The sequence below is a fragment of the Sturnira hondurensis genome, unplaced genomic scaffold, assembly GCF_014824575.4.
Source record: "Sturnira hondurensis isolate 20B ecotype Veracruz unplaced genomic scaffold, ASM1482457v3 Scaffold0001304, whole genome shotgun sequence".
NCBI classification, from domain to species: Eukaryota; Metazoa; Chordata; class Mammalia; order Chiroptera; family Phyllostomidae; genus Sturnira; species Sturnira hondurensis.
Window position 1 is genome coordinate 3,720,974 of NW_028073935.1, and position 15,705 is coordinate 3,736,678.

The following is a 15,705-nucleotide window of genomic DNA, read 5'->3' on the forward strand; positions in this document are numbered from 1 at the left end:
GAAAATGAGCACCAAACTCTGCTGAGACCAATCCACTTGGTTCTTTTTCATTATTTTTGCTATTTTTCCTTTTCAGAGCCTTCTTATTATTTTTGTATTTATTTTTCTCTTTCTTTTATTTTTGCTCTCTATTTTTTCTTTCCTGTCTCTTATTTTACTCTTAGCTTTCATGACTCCATTGTCCTGTTCCTCTCTACTTTTATTATTTATGTTACTTTCTCTGTGTTCCTTTTCCCTGTTTTCCTCTTTCAATTCATTAATTAGTATTTTCTTATCCTGTCTCCTCTCAAAATTACTTTTCTTTCTCTCGTTTTTTTCATATTCTTTTTCCTTTCTCCCTTTATGTACTATTCTGTTTCTCTTCCTGCTTTTATTCTTTGCTCTCTGGTCCCTGATATTACTGTTGTGGTTCAGGGAAGCTCTTGCATGTTTTGGTGGTGTCTTTGTGCTGTTTTACTTTGATCTGCCAGCACCTATACAGCAGCATACAAAATGCGGTAGGGCTTGAGCCTCTCAGTGAGCCAGCTAGAAGGGAGTTCCCAATGAACAAATGATACAGTAACAGTCAGGGCTCAAATATGGCAGGAGAGTCCACATAACCCACACACAAAAGACATTCCTTGAGTATCCAGATTAGGAGATCAAGGAGTCTGCACCACTGGGTCCCAACAGTGGGACTCCTAACATATAAGGCCACTCTACAAGACAGAGAGTCAAAGCAGACCAATCTGATACATAGAAACAAACACAAACAGACAAAAACTAAAATGGGGAGAAAGGACATAGAAACCTAGAATAAGAACCATTTGGAAATAAAGAATATGATACCTGAAATGAAGAATACACTAGAAGGAATTAAAAGCAGGCTAGATGAAGCAGAGTATTGAACTGGCAAGTTGGAAGACAAGGTAGGGGAAAAAACACCCAGTCAGAACAACAAAATGAAAAAAACCTCAAGAAGAATGAGGATAGTTTAAGGGGGCATTGGGGCACCATGAAATATAATATCACACCATACAGATACAAGGAGAACAAAGGGAACAAGGGATAGAAAACTTGTTTAAAGAAATAATAACACCACTTCCGGCCAAGATGGAGGCGTGGGTGGAAACACTGTGCCTCCTTCCACAACCAAACTTAAAGACAGCAAAGTTTTAGAAACAAAAATGCAGCCAAAACAGTGAAAATTGAACTATACGGAAGTCTGACAACAACGAACCACTCAGTGAGACAGGTAAGAGGGGTGGAGGCAGCAGCAGAGTAGGGTCGGGCTGGAAAGACTGTTTGGTCCTACTGACTCAGGAGCGGAGGAGGAGGCAGAGGTGCAGGCGGTTGGTGGATTCCAGATGGGCAGACCCAATGAGGGTGCAGGGAGTCTGGCTGATGGTGGTCACACATTTGCATGCAGATAAACCAAGCGAAGGAGCAAACAGTGAGACAGACCGCTCAGGCTAGGGCCCCAGCAATGGGAATTAGAGCCTGAAAGCACCAACTGGAAAGACTTCCTTGGGGTCAAGGTGCCAGGAGAGGCTTCCAGGCTCACAGAGAGTTTGTTGGAGAGACCCACAGGGTCCTGGAGAGTACAAGGGCCCACACACCCTGGAACTGGCACCAGAGCGGCCCAATTTGCTTGTGGGAAGCCGCAGAGGGGACAGAAATCTGAGAGAGAGCCGAGTAGAGCAAAGTGCCATTTTTTCCCCCTCTCTGACCCCGCCCCCACATACAGTGTCACAACCCAAAGACTAGGTCTTCCAGCCCTGGTGAACACCTAAGGCTCCACCCCTCATACATAACAGGTGCAAACAGACCAAACATTATGACTCAAGAACAGCTCAAAGCCCCAGAGCCTATAATTCTAAGTGACCAAGAAATAGCCAACCTTTCAGATGCACAGTTCAAAATACTGGTGATCAGGATGCTCACAGAATTGGTTGATTTTAGCCACAAGTTAGAGGAACATATGGAGGCTAAACTGATTGAAATGAAGGGAAGTGCACAGGAAACCAATAGTGATGGAAAGGAAACTGGGACTCAGATCAATGGAGTGGACTAGAAGGAAGAAAGAAACAACCAAACAGAAAAGAAGGAAGAAACAAGAATTCAAAAAAAGGAGGAGAGGCTTAGGAACCCCCAGGACATCTCCAAATGTTCCAACATCCGAATTATAGGGGCACCGGAAGTGGAAGAGGAACAGCCACGAGTGGAAAACTTATTTGAACAAATAAGAAAGGAGAACTTCCCCAATCTGGCAAAGGAAATAGACTTCCAAGAAATCCAGGAAGCTCAGAGAGTGCCAAAGAAGTTGGACCCAAGAAGGAACACACCAAGGCACATCATAATTACATTAGCCAAGACCAAAATGAAGGAGAGAATCCTAGAAGCAGCAAGGGATAAGGGGACAGTCACCTACAAAGGAGTACCCATCAGACTGTCAGCGGATTTCTCAAAAGAGACCTTACAGGCAAGAAGGGGCTGGAAAGAAGTATACCAAGTCATGAAATCCAAAGACCTACATCCAAGATTGCTCTGTCCAGCAAAGCTTTCATTTAGAATGGAAGGGCAGGTAAAGTGCTTCTCAGATAGGGTCAAGCTCAAGGAGTTCATCATCACTAAGCCCTTATTATATAAAATGTTAAAGGGACTTATCTAAGAAAGAGAAGATAAAAAATATGAACAATGAAAGGACAGCAAACTCACAGTTCTTAACAAGCACACCTAAAACAAAAGCAAGTTAAGAGGACAGCTAGATCAGGAGCAGAACCACAGAAATGAAGAACACATGGAGGGTTAGCAACAGGGGAGTGGGAGGAGGAGAAGGGGGGAGAAGGTGCAGAGAATAAGTAGCATAGAAGGTAGGTAGAAAATAGATAGGGGTGAGGGCAGGAATAGTATGGGAAATGCAGAATCTAAAGAACTTGTGACACATGGACATGAATGAAAGGTTGGGAATGGTGGGGGAGGGGTGTGCAGGGTGGAGTGGAGTGAAAGGGGGAATGGGACAACTGTAATGGCATAATCAAAATATATTTTTAAAAAATGATTAAAAGAATAATAACAGGAATTATCCATATTTGGTAAGGGAGAGAGTCACAGGTTCAGTAGGCACAGAGAATCCCAATTAAGATGAACCCTAATATCTAAAAGAATTAGAGGAAAAATGACCAACAAAGCTCAGAGTTAGCAGAAGGAAGGAAATTATGAAGATCAGAGCAGAATTAAATGACATAGAGACTAAAAAAACATTTCAAAGGATCAATGAATCCAGGACCTGGTTCTTTGAAAAGATAAACAAAAATGATAATCCCTTACCAGACTCATCAAGAAAAAAAAGAAGACCCAAATAAAATCAGAAATGAAAGAGAAGTAGCAAATGATACCACAGAAATACAAAGGATTGTAAGAAATTAGTAAGAACAACTATATGCTAAGAAATTGAAAAGCCTAGGTGAAATGGGGAAATTCTAGAAGCATACAGTCTTACAGACAGAATCGGGAAGAAGTAGAAAACCCGAATAGACCTTTAACAACTAGGGAAATTGAAGCAGTCATCAAAAAAATCCTGGCACGCAAAAACCCTGGGCCAGATGTCTTTACAGGCAAAATTTACCAAACATTCAAAGAAGAACTAACACCTATCCTTTTCAAAACATTACAAAAATTTGAAGAAGAGGGAATCCTGACAAACTCTTTTTGTGAGGCCAATATTATCCTAATCCCAAAACTACCTGATGAACATAGACACTAAAATCCTCAACAAAATACTAGCAAAGTGGATCTAGCAATACCTTAAAAAGATCGTATGCCATGATCAAGTGTGATTTATCCTGGGAATGTAAAGATGGTACAATATTTGCAAATCAATAAATGTAATACATCACATAAACAAAATGAAAGACAAAAACCACATGATCTTATCTATAGATGCAGAAAAAATATTTGTTAAAATCCAGCACCCATTTATGATAAAAACTCTCAGCAAGGTGGGAATAGAGGCAGAGTACCTCAACATAATAAAGGTCATAGAAAAAACTACTGCCAACAACAGATTCATGGGCAAAAAGTAAAAGCATTTGTCTTAAGATCAGAAACAAGACAAGGGTGTCCACTTTCACCATTCTTATTCAGCGTAGTACTGGAAGTCCTGGCTACAGTGATCACACAAGAAGAAGAAAGAAAAAGCATCCAAATTGGAAAGGAAGAAGTAAAACTGTCATTATTTGCAGGCAACAAGATAGTGTACATAGAAAACCCTATAAGTTCCACCAAAAAACTATTTGACCTAATAAGTCAATTTGGCAAAATAGCAGGATGCAAAGTCAATATTCAGAAATTGATGTTCTTTGTGTATGCCAGCAATGAACAGTCAGAGAAAGAAAAAGATCTATAGCAACAACAACAGAATAAAGTACCTAGGAATAAATTTAACCAAAGTGTTAAGAGATCTGTACTCTAAAAACTATAGAACACTGAATAACAAGAAGTTGAGGAAGATACTAATAAATGGAAGCATAGACCATGTTAATGTATTGGAAGAATTAACATCATTAAAATGTACATACTGCCCAAAGCAATCTATAGATTCAGTGGAATTCCTAGTAAAATACCAATGGCATATTTCACAGATGTAGAATAAATATTCTAAAATGTATATGGAACCAAAAAAGACCCCATATAGCCTCAACAGTATTGAGAAAGAAGAACAAAGTTGGCGAGATCACAATTCCTGATACCAAGCTACACTGTGAGACCCTTATAATCAAAACAGTCTAGTACTGGCATAAAAACAGACACATAGATCAATGGAAGAGACACATAGATCAATGAACCAGAATAGAGAGCATGGAAATAAACTCATGTCTTTAGAGTCAATTAATATTTGACAAAGGGTGCAAGAGCATACAGTGGAGGTTAGTCTCATCATTAAATGCTATTGGGGGAATTGGACCTAGTACATACCCCCCGCCCCCCCAAAAAAGAAAGATACTAGACCACCAACTTACAGCACACACTAGAATAAACTCAAAGTGGATAAAAAAACTTAAATATAAATTGGGATATCATAAAAATCCTAGTGGAAAACATAGGCAGTATAATTTCAGATATCTCACATAGCAGTATTTTTGCTGATGTATTTCCTAGGGCAAGGGAACTAAAAGAATAAATAAACAAATGGTTATACCTGAAATCAAAAGCTTTTGCATGGCTTTTTGATTTCATAAACCATTATGAAAATAAAAAGGGAACCAACTATTTGAGAACATATTTGCCGATGATACTTTGGACAAGGGTTTAATCTCCAGAATATATAACAAACCCATATGTCTCAACACCAGGAAGACAATTAATCCAATTAATAAATGGGCAGAGAACCTGAATAGATACTTCTCCAAAGGGAACATAGAAATGGCACGTAGACATATAATAAGATGCTCAACATCATTAGCAATCCAAGAGATGCAAATCAAAACCACAAAGAGATCACCTCACACCTGGTAAAATAGCTATTGTTAATGAATCAACAAACAACAAAAACTGGCGAGGATGTGGAGAAAAGGGAACCCTTATGCACTGTTGGTGGGAATGCAGACTGGTATAGCCACTGTGGAAAACAGTATGAAGTTTCCTCAAAAATTAAAAATGGGACTGCCTGTTGATCCAGCAATCCCACTGTGGGACTATATGCTGAGAATTCTAATCACCAATATGAAAGAATTAAGCACTGCTATGAACATTAGCCAAGCACTTGGAAACAGCCCAAGTGCCCATCAGTAGAGGAGTGGATTAAAAAAAAAAATCATGGTACATTTACACAATGAAATACTATGCAGCAGAAAAAGAAGGAATTCCTGCATTTTGCTACGGCATGGATGGAACTGCAAACTATTATGCTGAGTGAAATAAGTCAGTAGATGAAAGACATATCATGATCTCACAAAAGGAATCTGATAAAGAAAATAAACTAGTGAGCAAAATGGAACCAGAGGCATGGAATCATGGAATAGATGGACAGCTGTAAGAGGGGAAGGGGGAAGTGGGGACTGATTGAAAGAGGGTAAAGGTTATTAGTCATCGAACATTCATGAAGGACCCATGGACATGAACAACAGTGTGGACATTGACTAGGGATGAGGGTGGTGGGCTGGATGGAGGGGGGAGTTGGGGGAAATAATGGGACATCTGTTTAGTATAAAATATAAGAAAATTAACTAAGAAATAAAACAAAACTCCTTTTACAGACAGATAACAGAATGGAGAAGTAATACATGTAAATGAGAGCCAGACCTTTGAATGAATAAGCTTATAGTATACAAACATATTTGTCTTGTTCTTTGTTTATCTCTATACATTTACTAAACAATATATCTATCAAATGTCAGAGTCCTGTTAGTATGGGAGAATGTTTGCATTTCTTTTTTTTAATTTTAGTTTTCTTTCTTTTTTTTTATAAGATTTTATTTATTTATCTTCAGAGGGGAAGGGAAGGAGAGAGAGAGAGAAACATCAATGTATGGTTGCCTCTGGTGTGTCCCCTGCTGGGAACTGGCCTGCAACCCAGGCACGTGCCCTGACTGGAAATCGAACCTCGATCATGTGGTTTGCAGGCCCATGCTCAATCCACTGAGCCATGCCAGCCAGGGCTGCATTTCTTGTACAAATAACCATTTATCAAGTATTTTTTCTCAAGATACTTTACTAAAGACTTTGTTTATACTTTGAGGTTTGTTGTAAATTCAGAAGGAAAAGAATTTGAGATGGATTTATTCTGTGCTAAATGTTTTCATATGTGCCCTGTTGTTTTATGCAGATGGATCAAAAATGGTTATAATAAGCACCATAGGGTCCGAGGAAGTCAATAAAACCTGAAATTATATGATGGTCACTCTTTGGAAAGGTTTCATTCTAAGGCATTCTTAGTTACCAAGAAAATAATGGGAGATAAATGTGTTTTTTCCTATTTCTTATTGTGTTATATTAATATACTTTATATTGTATTTGACATTGTTACAGATCTAAGTTTCCAGACTGCTGCCCGAATATTGGCTGCTCCTACTGAATTAGCTTTGGTGGTTATGAAGGATCTTAGTCAAAATTTTCCTACCAAAGCCAGGTAATATAGAAAAATAAGGTTTTGAGGCATTCATCTCCTGAAAATATTCCTAATTAGCTTCACATTTGTATCCAAAGTGAAGCAATTAAAATACACAAGTGCTTAAAAAAGGAAAGTTTTCTTACTACTAACACCATACTGCTAATGGTACTCTCTTGAGAAGGTGGTAAGATTTTGCATTGTGTAGTTGATGAGACCCATATTGATTGTATACCTGGCACCACACTTCCTAGTTGTATGAACTTTGTAAATAAATGCTTTCCTAAGCAGTGAAATGGAAATAACAATACCTGCATTTCTGGATTAGATGGGTTAACAAAATCTGACATATTGGGCATAACCATTCTATGGTCTCACATAGATGGTAATGTTTTTTTTTCTGAAGAGTTTCATATATATAATCTTATTTAATTGATGAAGAAAATGGTTTATAGGGGGATGAGTTGGGATGGGAGTAAAAGACAGAAAACTGTACTTGAATGACAATTAAAATAAATACAATTTTTTTAAAAAGAAGAAAAAAAAGAAAATGGTTTATAGAGGCTGACTTGTTCATAATGACAGAGTAAGATTTTGAATACAGTTTTCTGGTATTGCTTTCAATTGTGTAATTGTCCTCTACATCTCCAATGCAAGGCAACATTGTTTTAAAAGCCAAATTTTTAGAATTTCTTTATTTGATTAGTCTTGAAAATACTTCTCACACAGGACATATAAATCATGTAGTGTGTTCTTCTTTATTCCATCTTCATCACAAGTTCTTAAATAAAATGAGCACTCTGTTGCCTTAATTTATTTAACATTATCATCTAACCTGTGAGCTGTAGAGATCATATACAGGAATAGAGTTACATATATTTACCTAAGATCATGGAAATAACTGCACTTGCACTAAAGTACTTCCATTACTACTACTTTTCCTTGGTATTGTATCTTATAATCATGAAGAAAATACACATCAGAGAGTAGAAATATATTTATCAATTATAAAATTTAAGTTTTTTATTGGGTTTTTGTAATTTATTAATCATACTTATTTAAGTATTAATTTATTAGTCATACTTATTTAAGTATGAAATTCATTATTTCATACTTAAAAATAGGGAAATTGAAGACGTTGATGTCAAATATTAACCCAAGCACTGATGATGTTTTTATTTCCTTAGAGCTATAACAAAAACTGCTGTGAGTTCAGAACTTAGAACCGAAGTGGAAGAAAATCAGAAGGTAATAACCAATGGAAAATAGTGGCCTTTCTATTTTGTATTATATCTTTAAAGATGAGTAAATCTGAGTTAAGTCAGTGACATTAGTAGATTTAATCTTGTTTGATCAAAGATGGTGCTATTTTATTCGTTTTTCTGATCTTTTTTATGTTTTTAGTTTTTGATCAAAGTAGAATATGAATATAATTTAAAGCACCCAATGGTGCCACCTGTTTATTAACAAAAATAGCTCCCCCTAGCCTATGTTACTACATCTTGCATCCCTTTTCCCAGAAACATCTGCTCCCCAACACTTAGCTGATTCTTCAGACTTGCTTAAAATGGTACTTTATTTTTGAGCTTCAAACCTTGTTTATTGACTTCCTATTATAAAGATGAGGTTTAACTGTCACTGCCACCTCCCATGCATGTCTAAGACAACTCCATGTTGGCACTTTCTCAAACTCTTTACTTTTCCTCTATTGTTATGTATTGATTTTATCAGGTTTTGATCTTCTCCTTTATGGACTGGTTGTCTATATCTAGTGCATAGCAAGTATCCTGGGGACCTCTCTTTAGCCTCTTTTGTTGGATCTCTGATGCCTTGAATTTTAGGTCTTTGTTTTTGGTTTATTTTCCTATTTTGGTAAAGCAAATCATTCTTTTAAAAAAATTATTGTTTTTTTTTCATTACCTTTTAGTCCCTTTATACCACCTGCTCCCCTCCCCCTGCAATCACCAAATTCTTGTCCCTGTCCATCGGTCTTTTTTCTTTTTGCTTAATCCCTCCACCCCTTAACCTGCCCACCCCCTTCTTAGCTGCCATCCTGTTCTTCATCTATGAGTCTGTCTCTATTTTCCATGTTGTTTCAGTTTGTAGATTAGATGGCACATATGAGTGACATCAAATGGTATTTGTCTTTCTCTGATCGGTTTACTTCAGTTATTATAATGTTCTCCATGTTCATCCATAGTGTCACAAAGGTCAAATTTTCTTGTTTGTTATGGCTGAGTAGTATTCCATTGTGTAAATGTTCCATAGTTGTTTTATCTACTTATCTACTGATGGACACTTGGACTATATCTTGGCAGTTGTAAATAATGATGCAGTGAACATTTGGATCTTTATGTTCTTTTGGGTTAGTATTTTGTGTTCCTTTGGACATATTCCCAGAAGTGGGAGGACTGGTTAAAAGGCAGATTCATCTTTACTATTTTGAGGTATCTCCACACTGCTATCCATTGTAGCTGTACCAGTCTGCATTCCCACCAACAGTGCAAAAGGGTTCCCCTTATTCCACATCCCCACCAGCACTTGTTCGTTGATTTATTGATGATAGCCATTCTGACAGGGGTGAGGTGATATCTAATTGTAGGTTTAATTTGCATTTCTGTGATCATTAGTGACATTGAGCATCTTGTCATATGTCTATTGGCCATCTGTATATCCTCTTTGGAGAAGTACGTATTCAAGTCCTCTGCCCATTTTTAATTGGGTTGTTCATTTTTTTGGTATTGAGTTTTGTAAATTCTTTATGAATTTTGGCTATTATGTCTTGTTAGATGTATCAGTGAATGTGTTATCCCTTTCCATGGGTTGTCTTTTTATTTTTTGATGATTTCCTTTGCTGTGCAAAAACTTTTTATTTTGATATAGTCCTATTTGTTTACTTTTTCTTTTGTTTCCCTTGCCTGGGGAGATGTATCTGATAAAATGTTGGTATGATCTGTCTGAGATTTTGCTGCTTATGTCTTCTTCTAGGATTTTTATGGGTTTGGGTCTAATATTTAAGTCTCTAATCCATTTTGAATTTATTTTTGTGTACGGTGTAAGAAGGTAGTCTAGTTTCATTTTTCTGCATGTAATCTGTCCAGTTTTCCCAATACCTGTGTATTGAATCAAATATTTTTAGCCCATTGTAAGTGCTTGCTTCCTCTGCTGAATATTAATTGACTGTAAAGGTGTGGGTTTATTTTGGGGGTCTTTATTCTGTTCCAGTGATCTATGTGTCTGTTTTTATGCCAGTACTGTGCTGTTTTGATTACTATGGCCTCATAGTATAGTTTGACATTAGGCAGCATCATTCTTCCAACTTTGTTCTTCTTTTTCTAGATCACTTTTACTATTAAGGGTGTTTTTTTCATTCCATATAAATTTTTGGAATATTTGTTCTAGTTCTATGAAAGATGTAATTGAAATCTTAATAGGAATTGTGTTGAATCTATATATTGCTTTGGGTAGTATGCACATTTTAATGATGTTAATTCTTTCTATCCATGAACACAGTATTTCCTTCCACTTATTTGTCTCTTCTTTACTTTCTTGCTTCAGTGTCTTATAATTTTCTGAGTATAGGTCTTTTGCATCTTTGGGTAGGTTTATTCCTAGGTATTTTATTTCTTTTTGAAGCAATTGTGAATGAAATTGTTTTCTTAATTTCCCTTTCAGTTAGTTACTGGCATAAAAATAACAGTTGATTTCTGAATATTAATTTTGTATCCTGCCACTTTGCTGAACTTATTTATAAATTCTAGCAGTGTTTTGGTGGAATCTTTGGAGCTCTGTATATACAGTATCATGTCATCTGCAAATAGAGACAGTTTTACTTTTTCCTTTCCAATTATGATGACTTTTATTTCTTGTTCTTGCCTGGCTAGGGCTTCTAGTCGTGTGTTTAATGAGAAGTGAAAACAGATATCCCTGTCATGTACCCAATCTTAAGGGAAGCTCTTGTATTTTTAGCCCATTGAGTATGATGCTGGCAGTGAAGTTTGTCGTAAATGGCCTAATTATTTTTAGGTGTATTCCCACTTTGTTGAGAGTTCTCATCATAAATGGGTGCTGGATTTTGTCAGATGCTTTTTCTGCATCTATTGATATGACCATGTGTCTTTTATTCTTCCTTTTGCTTATGTGGAGAATCACATTTTTAAAATTTAATTGTTGTTCAAGTACAGTTTTTGTCTTTTACTCGCATCCCAGCCCACCCCCCCAGAGCTCCCCACCTCTCTACCATTTCCACCCCCCCCTTAGTTGTTGTCCATGTGTCCTTTATACTAGTTCCTGTAAATCCTTCCCCTTCTTCCCCTGAAATTTCCTCCCCTCTGTCTTTGGGTCACTGTCCTCCTGTTCTCTATCTCAGTTTTTGGTTATATTTTGCTTGCTTGTTTGTTTTGTTGTTTAGCTTCCTGTTCTAGGTGAGATCATATGGTATTTGTCTTTCAATGCCTGGCTTATTTCACTCAGCATAATGTTTTCCAGTTCCATCCATGCTGTTGCAAAGGGTAGGAGCTCCTTCTTTCTTTCTGCTGCATAAAATCCCATTGTGTATATGTAGCATAATTTTTTTGATCCATTCATTTACTGATAGGTACTTAGGTTGCTTCCAACACTTGGTTATTGTAAATTGTGCTGCTATGAACATTGGGGTACATAGGTTCTTTTGGATTGGTGTTTCAGGGTTCTTAGGATATAATCCTAGCAGTGGAATTGCTGGGGCAAAAGGCAGGTCCATTTTTAGTTTTCTGAGAATCACATTTATTAATTTGTGAATGTTGTACCAACCTCACATTCCTGGAATAAATCCTACTCGATCATGTTGTATGATTGTTTTGATGCATTGGTGTATTTGGTTTGCTAATACTTTGTTGAAGATTTTAGCATCTATGTTCATCAGAGATATTGGCCTTTAATTTTCATTTTTTACAGTATCTTTAGCTGGTTTTGTAATTAGAATAATGCTGGCTTTGGAAATGAGTTGGGGAGCTATTCCTCCTCTTGAATTTTTGGAAAGAGTTTAAGAAGAATACGGGTTCAAATGTTCTTAATTTTTTTAATTTAATTCTTGTTCAAGTACAGTTTTCTGTCTTAGATTCCAAGCCCTGCCCTCAGATGTTCTTAATGTTCAGTCAAACTTGCCTGTGAAGCCACCAGGTCCCAGGCTTTGTTTCTTGGGAGTTTTTTTTTTAATTTAGTAATTTAATTGTTGTTCAAGTACAGTTTTCTGTCTTTTACTCCCATCCCAGACCACCCACCCAGTGCTCCCAACCTCCCTCCCATTTCTACTCACCATAGTTTTTGTCCATGTGTCCTTTTTACCTGTTCCTGTAAATCCTTCCCCTTTTCCCCTGAAATATTCCCCCTTCTCCCCTCAGGTTACTGTCAGCCAGTTCTCTATTTGAGTGTCTTTGGTTATATTTTGTGTGGTTGTTTAGGTTCCTGTTAAAGGTGAGATCATATGGTATTTGTTTTTCAATGCCTGGCTTATTTCACTCAGCATAATGCTTTCCAGTTCCATCCATGCTGTTGCAAAGGGTAGGAGCTGCTTCCTTCTTTCTGCTGCTTAGAATTCGATTGTGTAAATGTACCATAGTTTTTTGATCCATTCATTTACTGATGGGCACCTAGGTTGCTTCCAACACTTGGTTTATTGTAAATTGTGCTGCTATGAACATAGGGGTACATAGGGTCTTTTGGATTGGTGCTTCAGGGTTCTTAGGATATAATCCTAGCAGTGGAATTGCTGGGGCAAAAGGCAGGTCCATTTTTAGTTTTCTTGGAAAATTCTGTACTGTTTTCCATTATGATTGTACCAGTCTGCAATCCCACCAACGGTGAACCAGGGTTCCCTTTTCTCCAAAACCTCTCCAACATTTGTTGTGTATTGCTTTGTTTATGATAGCCATTCTCACTGGTGTAAAGTGGTATCTCATTGTGGTTTTAATTTGCATCTCTCTGATAGCTAGCGATATTGAGCATCTTTTCATGTGTCTTTCGATCCTCTGTATGTTCTCCTTGGAAAAATGTCTGTTCAAGTCCTTTGCCCACTTTTTATTTGGGTTGCTTGTCTTCTTAGAGTTGAGTTGTGTAAGTTCTTTGTATATTTTGGAGATTAACCCCTTGTCTGACGTATCATTGGCAAATATGTTTTCCCATATGTTTGATTCTCTTTGTATTTTAATACTGTTTTCCTTAGCCGTGTAGAAGCTTTTAATTTTCATGAAATCCCATATGTTTATTCTTTCCTTTATGTCTCTTGCTCTAGGGGACATATCAGTAAAAATGTTGCTGCATGAAATATCTGAGATTTTCCTGCCAATGTTCTCCTCCTGGACTTTAATGGTGTCATGGATTATATTTAAGTCTTTTATCCCCCTTGAATTTATTTTGGTGAATGGTATAAGTTGGTGCTCGAGTTTCATTTTTTTGCATGTAGGTGTCCAGTTCTCCCAACACCATTTGTTGAAGAGGCTATCTTTACTCCATTTGATGTTACTGCCCCCTTTGTCAAATATTAATTGACCATAGACAGTTGGGTTTATTTCTGGGCTCTCTGTTCTGTTCCATTGGTCTATGTGCCTATTTTTATGCCAGTACCATGCTGTTTTGATTACAGTGGCCTTGTAACACAGTTTAGTATCAGGTATTGTGATCCCTCCTACTTTGTTCTTCTTTCTCACAATTGCAGCAGCTATTCGGGGTCATTTATGGTTCCATATAAATTTTTGAAGTGTTTGTTTTATGTCTGTGAAACATGCCATTGGTACTATAATAGGTATTGTAATGAATCTGTAAATTGCTTTGGGTAGTACGGACATTTTGATGATGTTAATTCTTCCAATCCATGAACATGGTATATCTTTCCATTTGTTTGTGTCTTCCTTGATTTCTTTCTTCAGTGTTGTGTAATTTTCTGCATACAGGTCTTTTGCCTCCTTGGTTAAGTTTATTCCTGGGTACTGTATTACTTTTTTGTTCTGTTGAGTGGGATTTTCTTCTTGATTTCTGCTTCTTCTGTTTCATTGTTGGTATACAAACATGCCTTTGATTTCTCGATATTGGTACTGTCTCCCGCTGTTTTGCCAAGTTCATTTATTAGGTTGAGCAGTTTTGGGGTGGAGTCTATAGGATTTTCTATGTACACTATCATGTCATCTGCAAACAGTGACAGTTTTGTTTCCTTGTTTGTTTCCTATTTGGATGCCTTTCATTTTCTTTTCTTGTCTGATTGCTGTGGCTAAAACTTCCAATGCTGTATTGAATAGAAGTGGTGAAAGTGGACAACCTTGTCTTGTTCCTGATCTTCGTAGAAAGGATTTTAGTTTTTGCCCATTGAGTGTGATGTTGGGTGTAGGTTTGTCATATATGTCGTTTATTATATTGAGGAATGTTCCATGTATTCCCACTTTGCTGAGTGTTTTTATCATGAATGCGTGTTGTGTCTTATCAAAAGTTTTTCCCCATCTATTGATATGATCATGCAATTTTTGTCTCTGGATTCGTTTATATGATGTATTACATTTACTTATTTACGAATATTGAACCATCCTTGCATCCCTGGGATGAATCCCACTTGGTCATGGTGTATGATCTTTTTGATGTATTGTTGGATGCCGTTTTCTGATATTTTGTTGAGGATTTTAGCATCTATGTTCATTAGCGATATTTGCCTGAAGTTTTCTTTCTTTGTTGTATCTTTACCTGGTTTTGGGATTTGGTTGATGCTGGCTTTATAAAAGGATTGTGGGAGTCTTCCATCATTTTGGATTTTTTTGAATAGTCTGTGAAGAATAGGGCTAAGCTCTTCCTTAAATGCTTTGTAGAGGTCTCCTGTGAACCCATGTGGTCCAAGGCTTTTGTGTGATGGGATTTTTTTGATTACTACTTCAATTTCATCTGCTGTTACTGGTGTGTTCAGGCTTTCTGCTGCTTCTTTATTGAATTTTGGAAGATTATATTTTTCTAGAAATTTGTCCATTTCACCTAGGTTTTCAAATTTCATGGCATACAGTTCTTCATAGTAATTTCTTACAATCCCTTCTATTTCTGTGGTATCAGTTGTAATCTCTCCTCTTTCATTTCCGATTGTGGTTATTTGGGTCCTCTCTCTTCTTTTCTTGATGAGCCTACTTAAAGGTTTGTCTATTTTGTTTATCTGTTAAAAAAACCAGCTCCTGGATTCATTGATCCTTAGAATTGTGATTTTAGTCTCTATGTCATTTAATTCTGCTCTGATCTTGGTTATTTCTTTCCTTCTACTTGCTCTGGGCCCTTTTTTGTTGTTCTTGAGTTCTTGTAGGTGTAGGGTTGGTTGTTTGCTTGAAATGTTTCTATCTTTTTTAGGTAGGCCTGTATTGCTATGAAGTTCCCTCTCAGGACTGCCTTCACTGTGTCGCATAACTTTGGGGTTGTTGTGAGTTCATTTTCATTTGTTTCCAGAAACTTTTTTATATCTTCCTTAATTTCATTCTTGACCCATTCATTGTTTAATAGCATGCTTTTCAATCTGCATAATTTTGGGTGCTTGTGGCCATTTCTCTTGGGGTTGGTTTCCAATTTCAGTCCCTTGTGGTCAGACAAAATTCTTGGTATGATTTCAAGTTTTTTAAATT

The 15,705-nt window shown here is 37.0% G+C and overlaps 1 protein-coding gene across 5 annotated transcripts in view; it reads left to right on the top strand.

Annotated features, from left to right (window-relative positions):
* Positions 1-15,705, top strand: part of UGGT1 (UDP-glucose glycoprotein glucosyltransferase 1) — a 212,574-nt gene that overhangs the window by 58,642 nt on the left and 138,227 nt on the right. For all 5 annotated transcript variants that reach the window (XM_037070140.1, XM_037070157.1, XM_037070149.1 and 2 more), the window contains 2 exons: positions 7,009-7,108; positions 8,275-8,335. In XM_037070140.1, the coding sequence (XP_036926035.1) occupies positions 7,009-7,108; positions 8,275-8,335 (161 nt within the window). The remainder of the gene's footprint in view (positions 1-7,008; positions 7,109-8,274; positions 8,336-15,705) is intronic.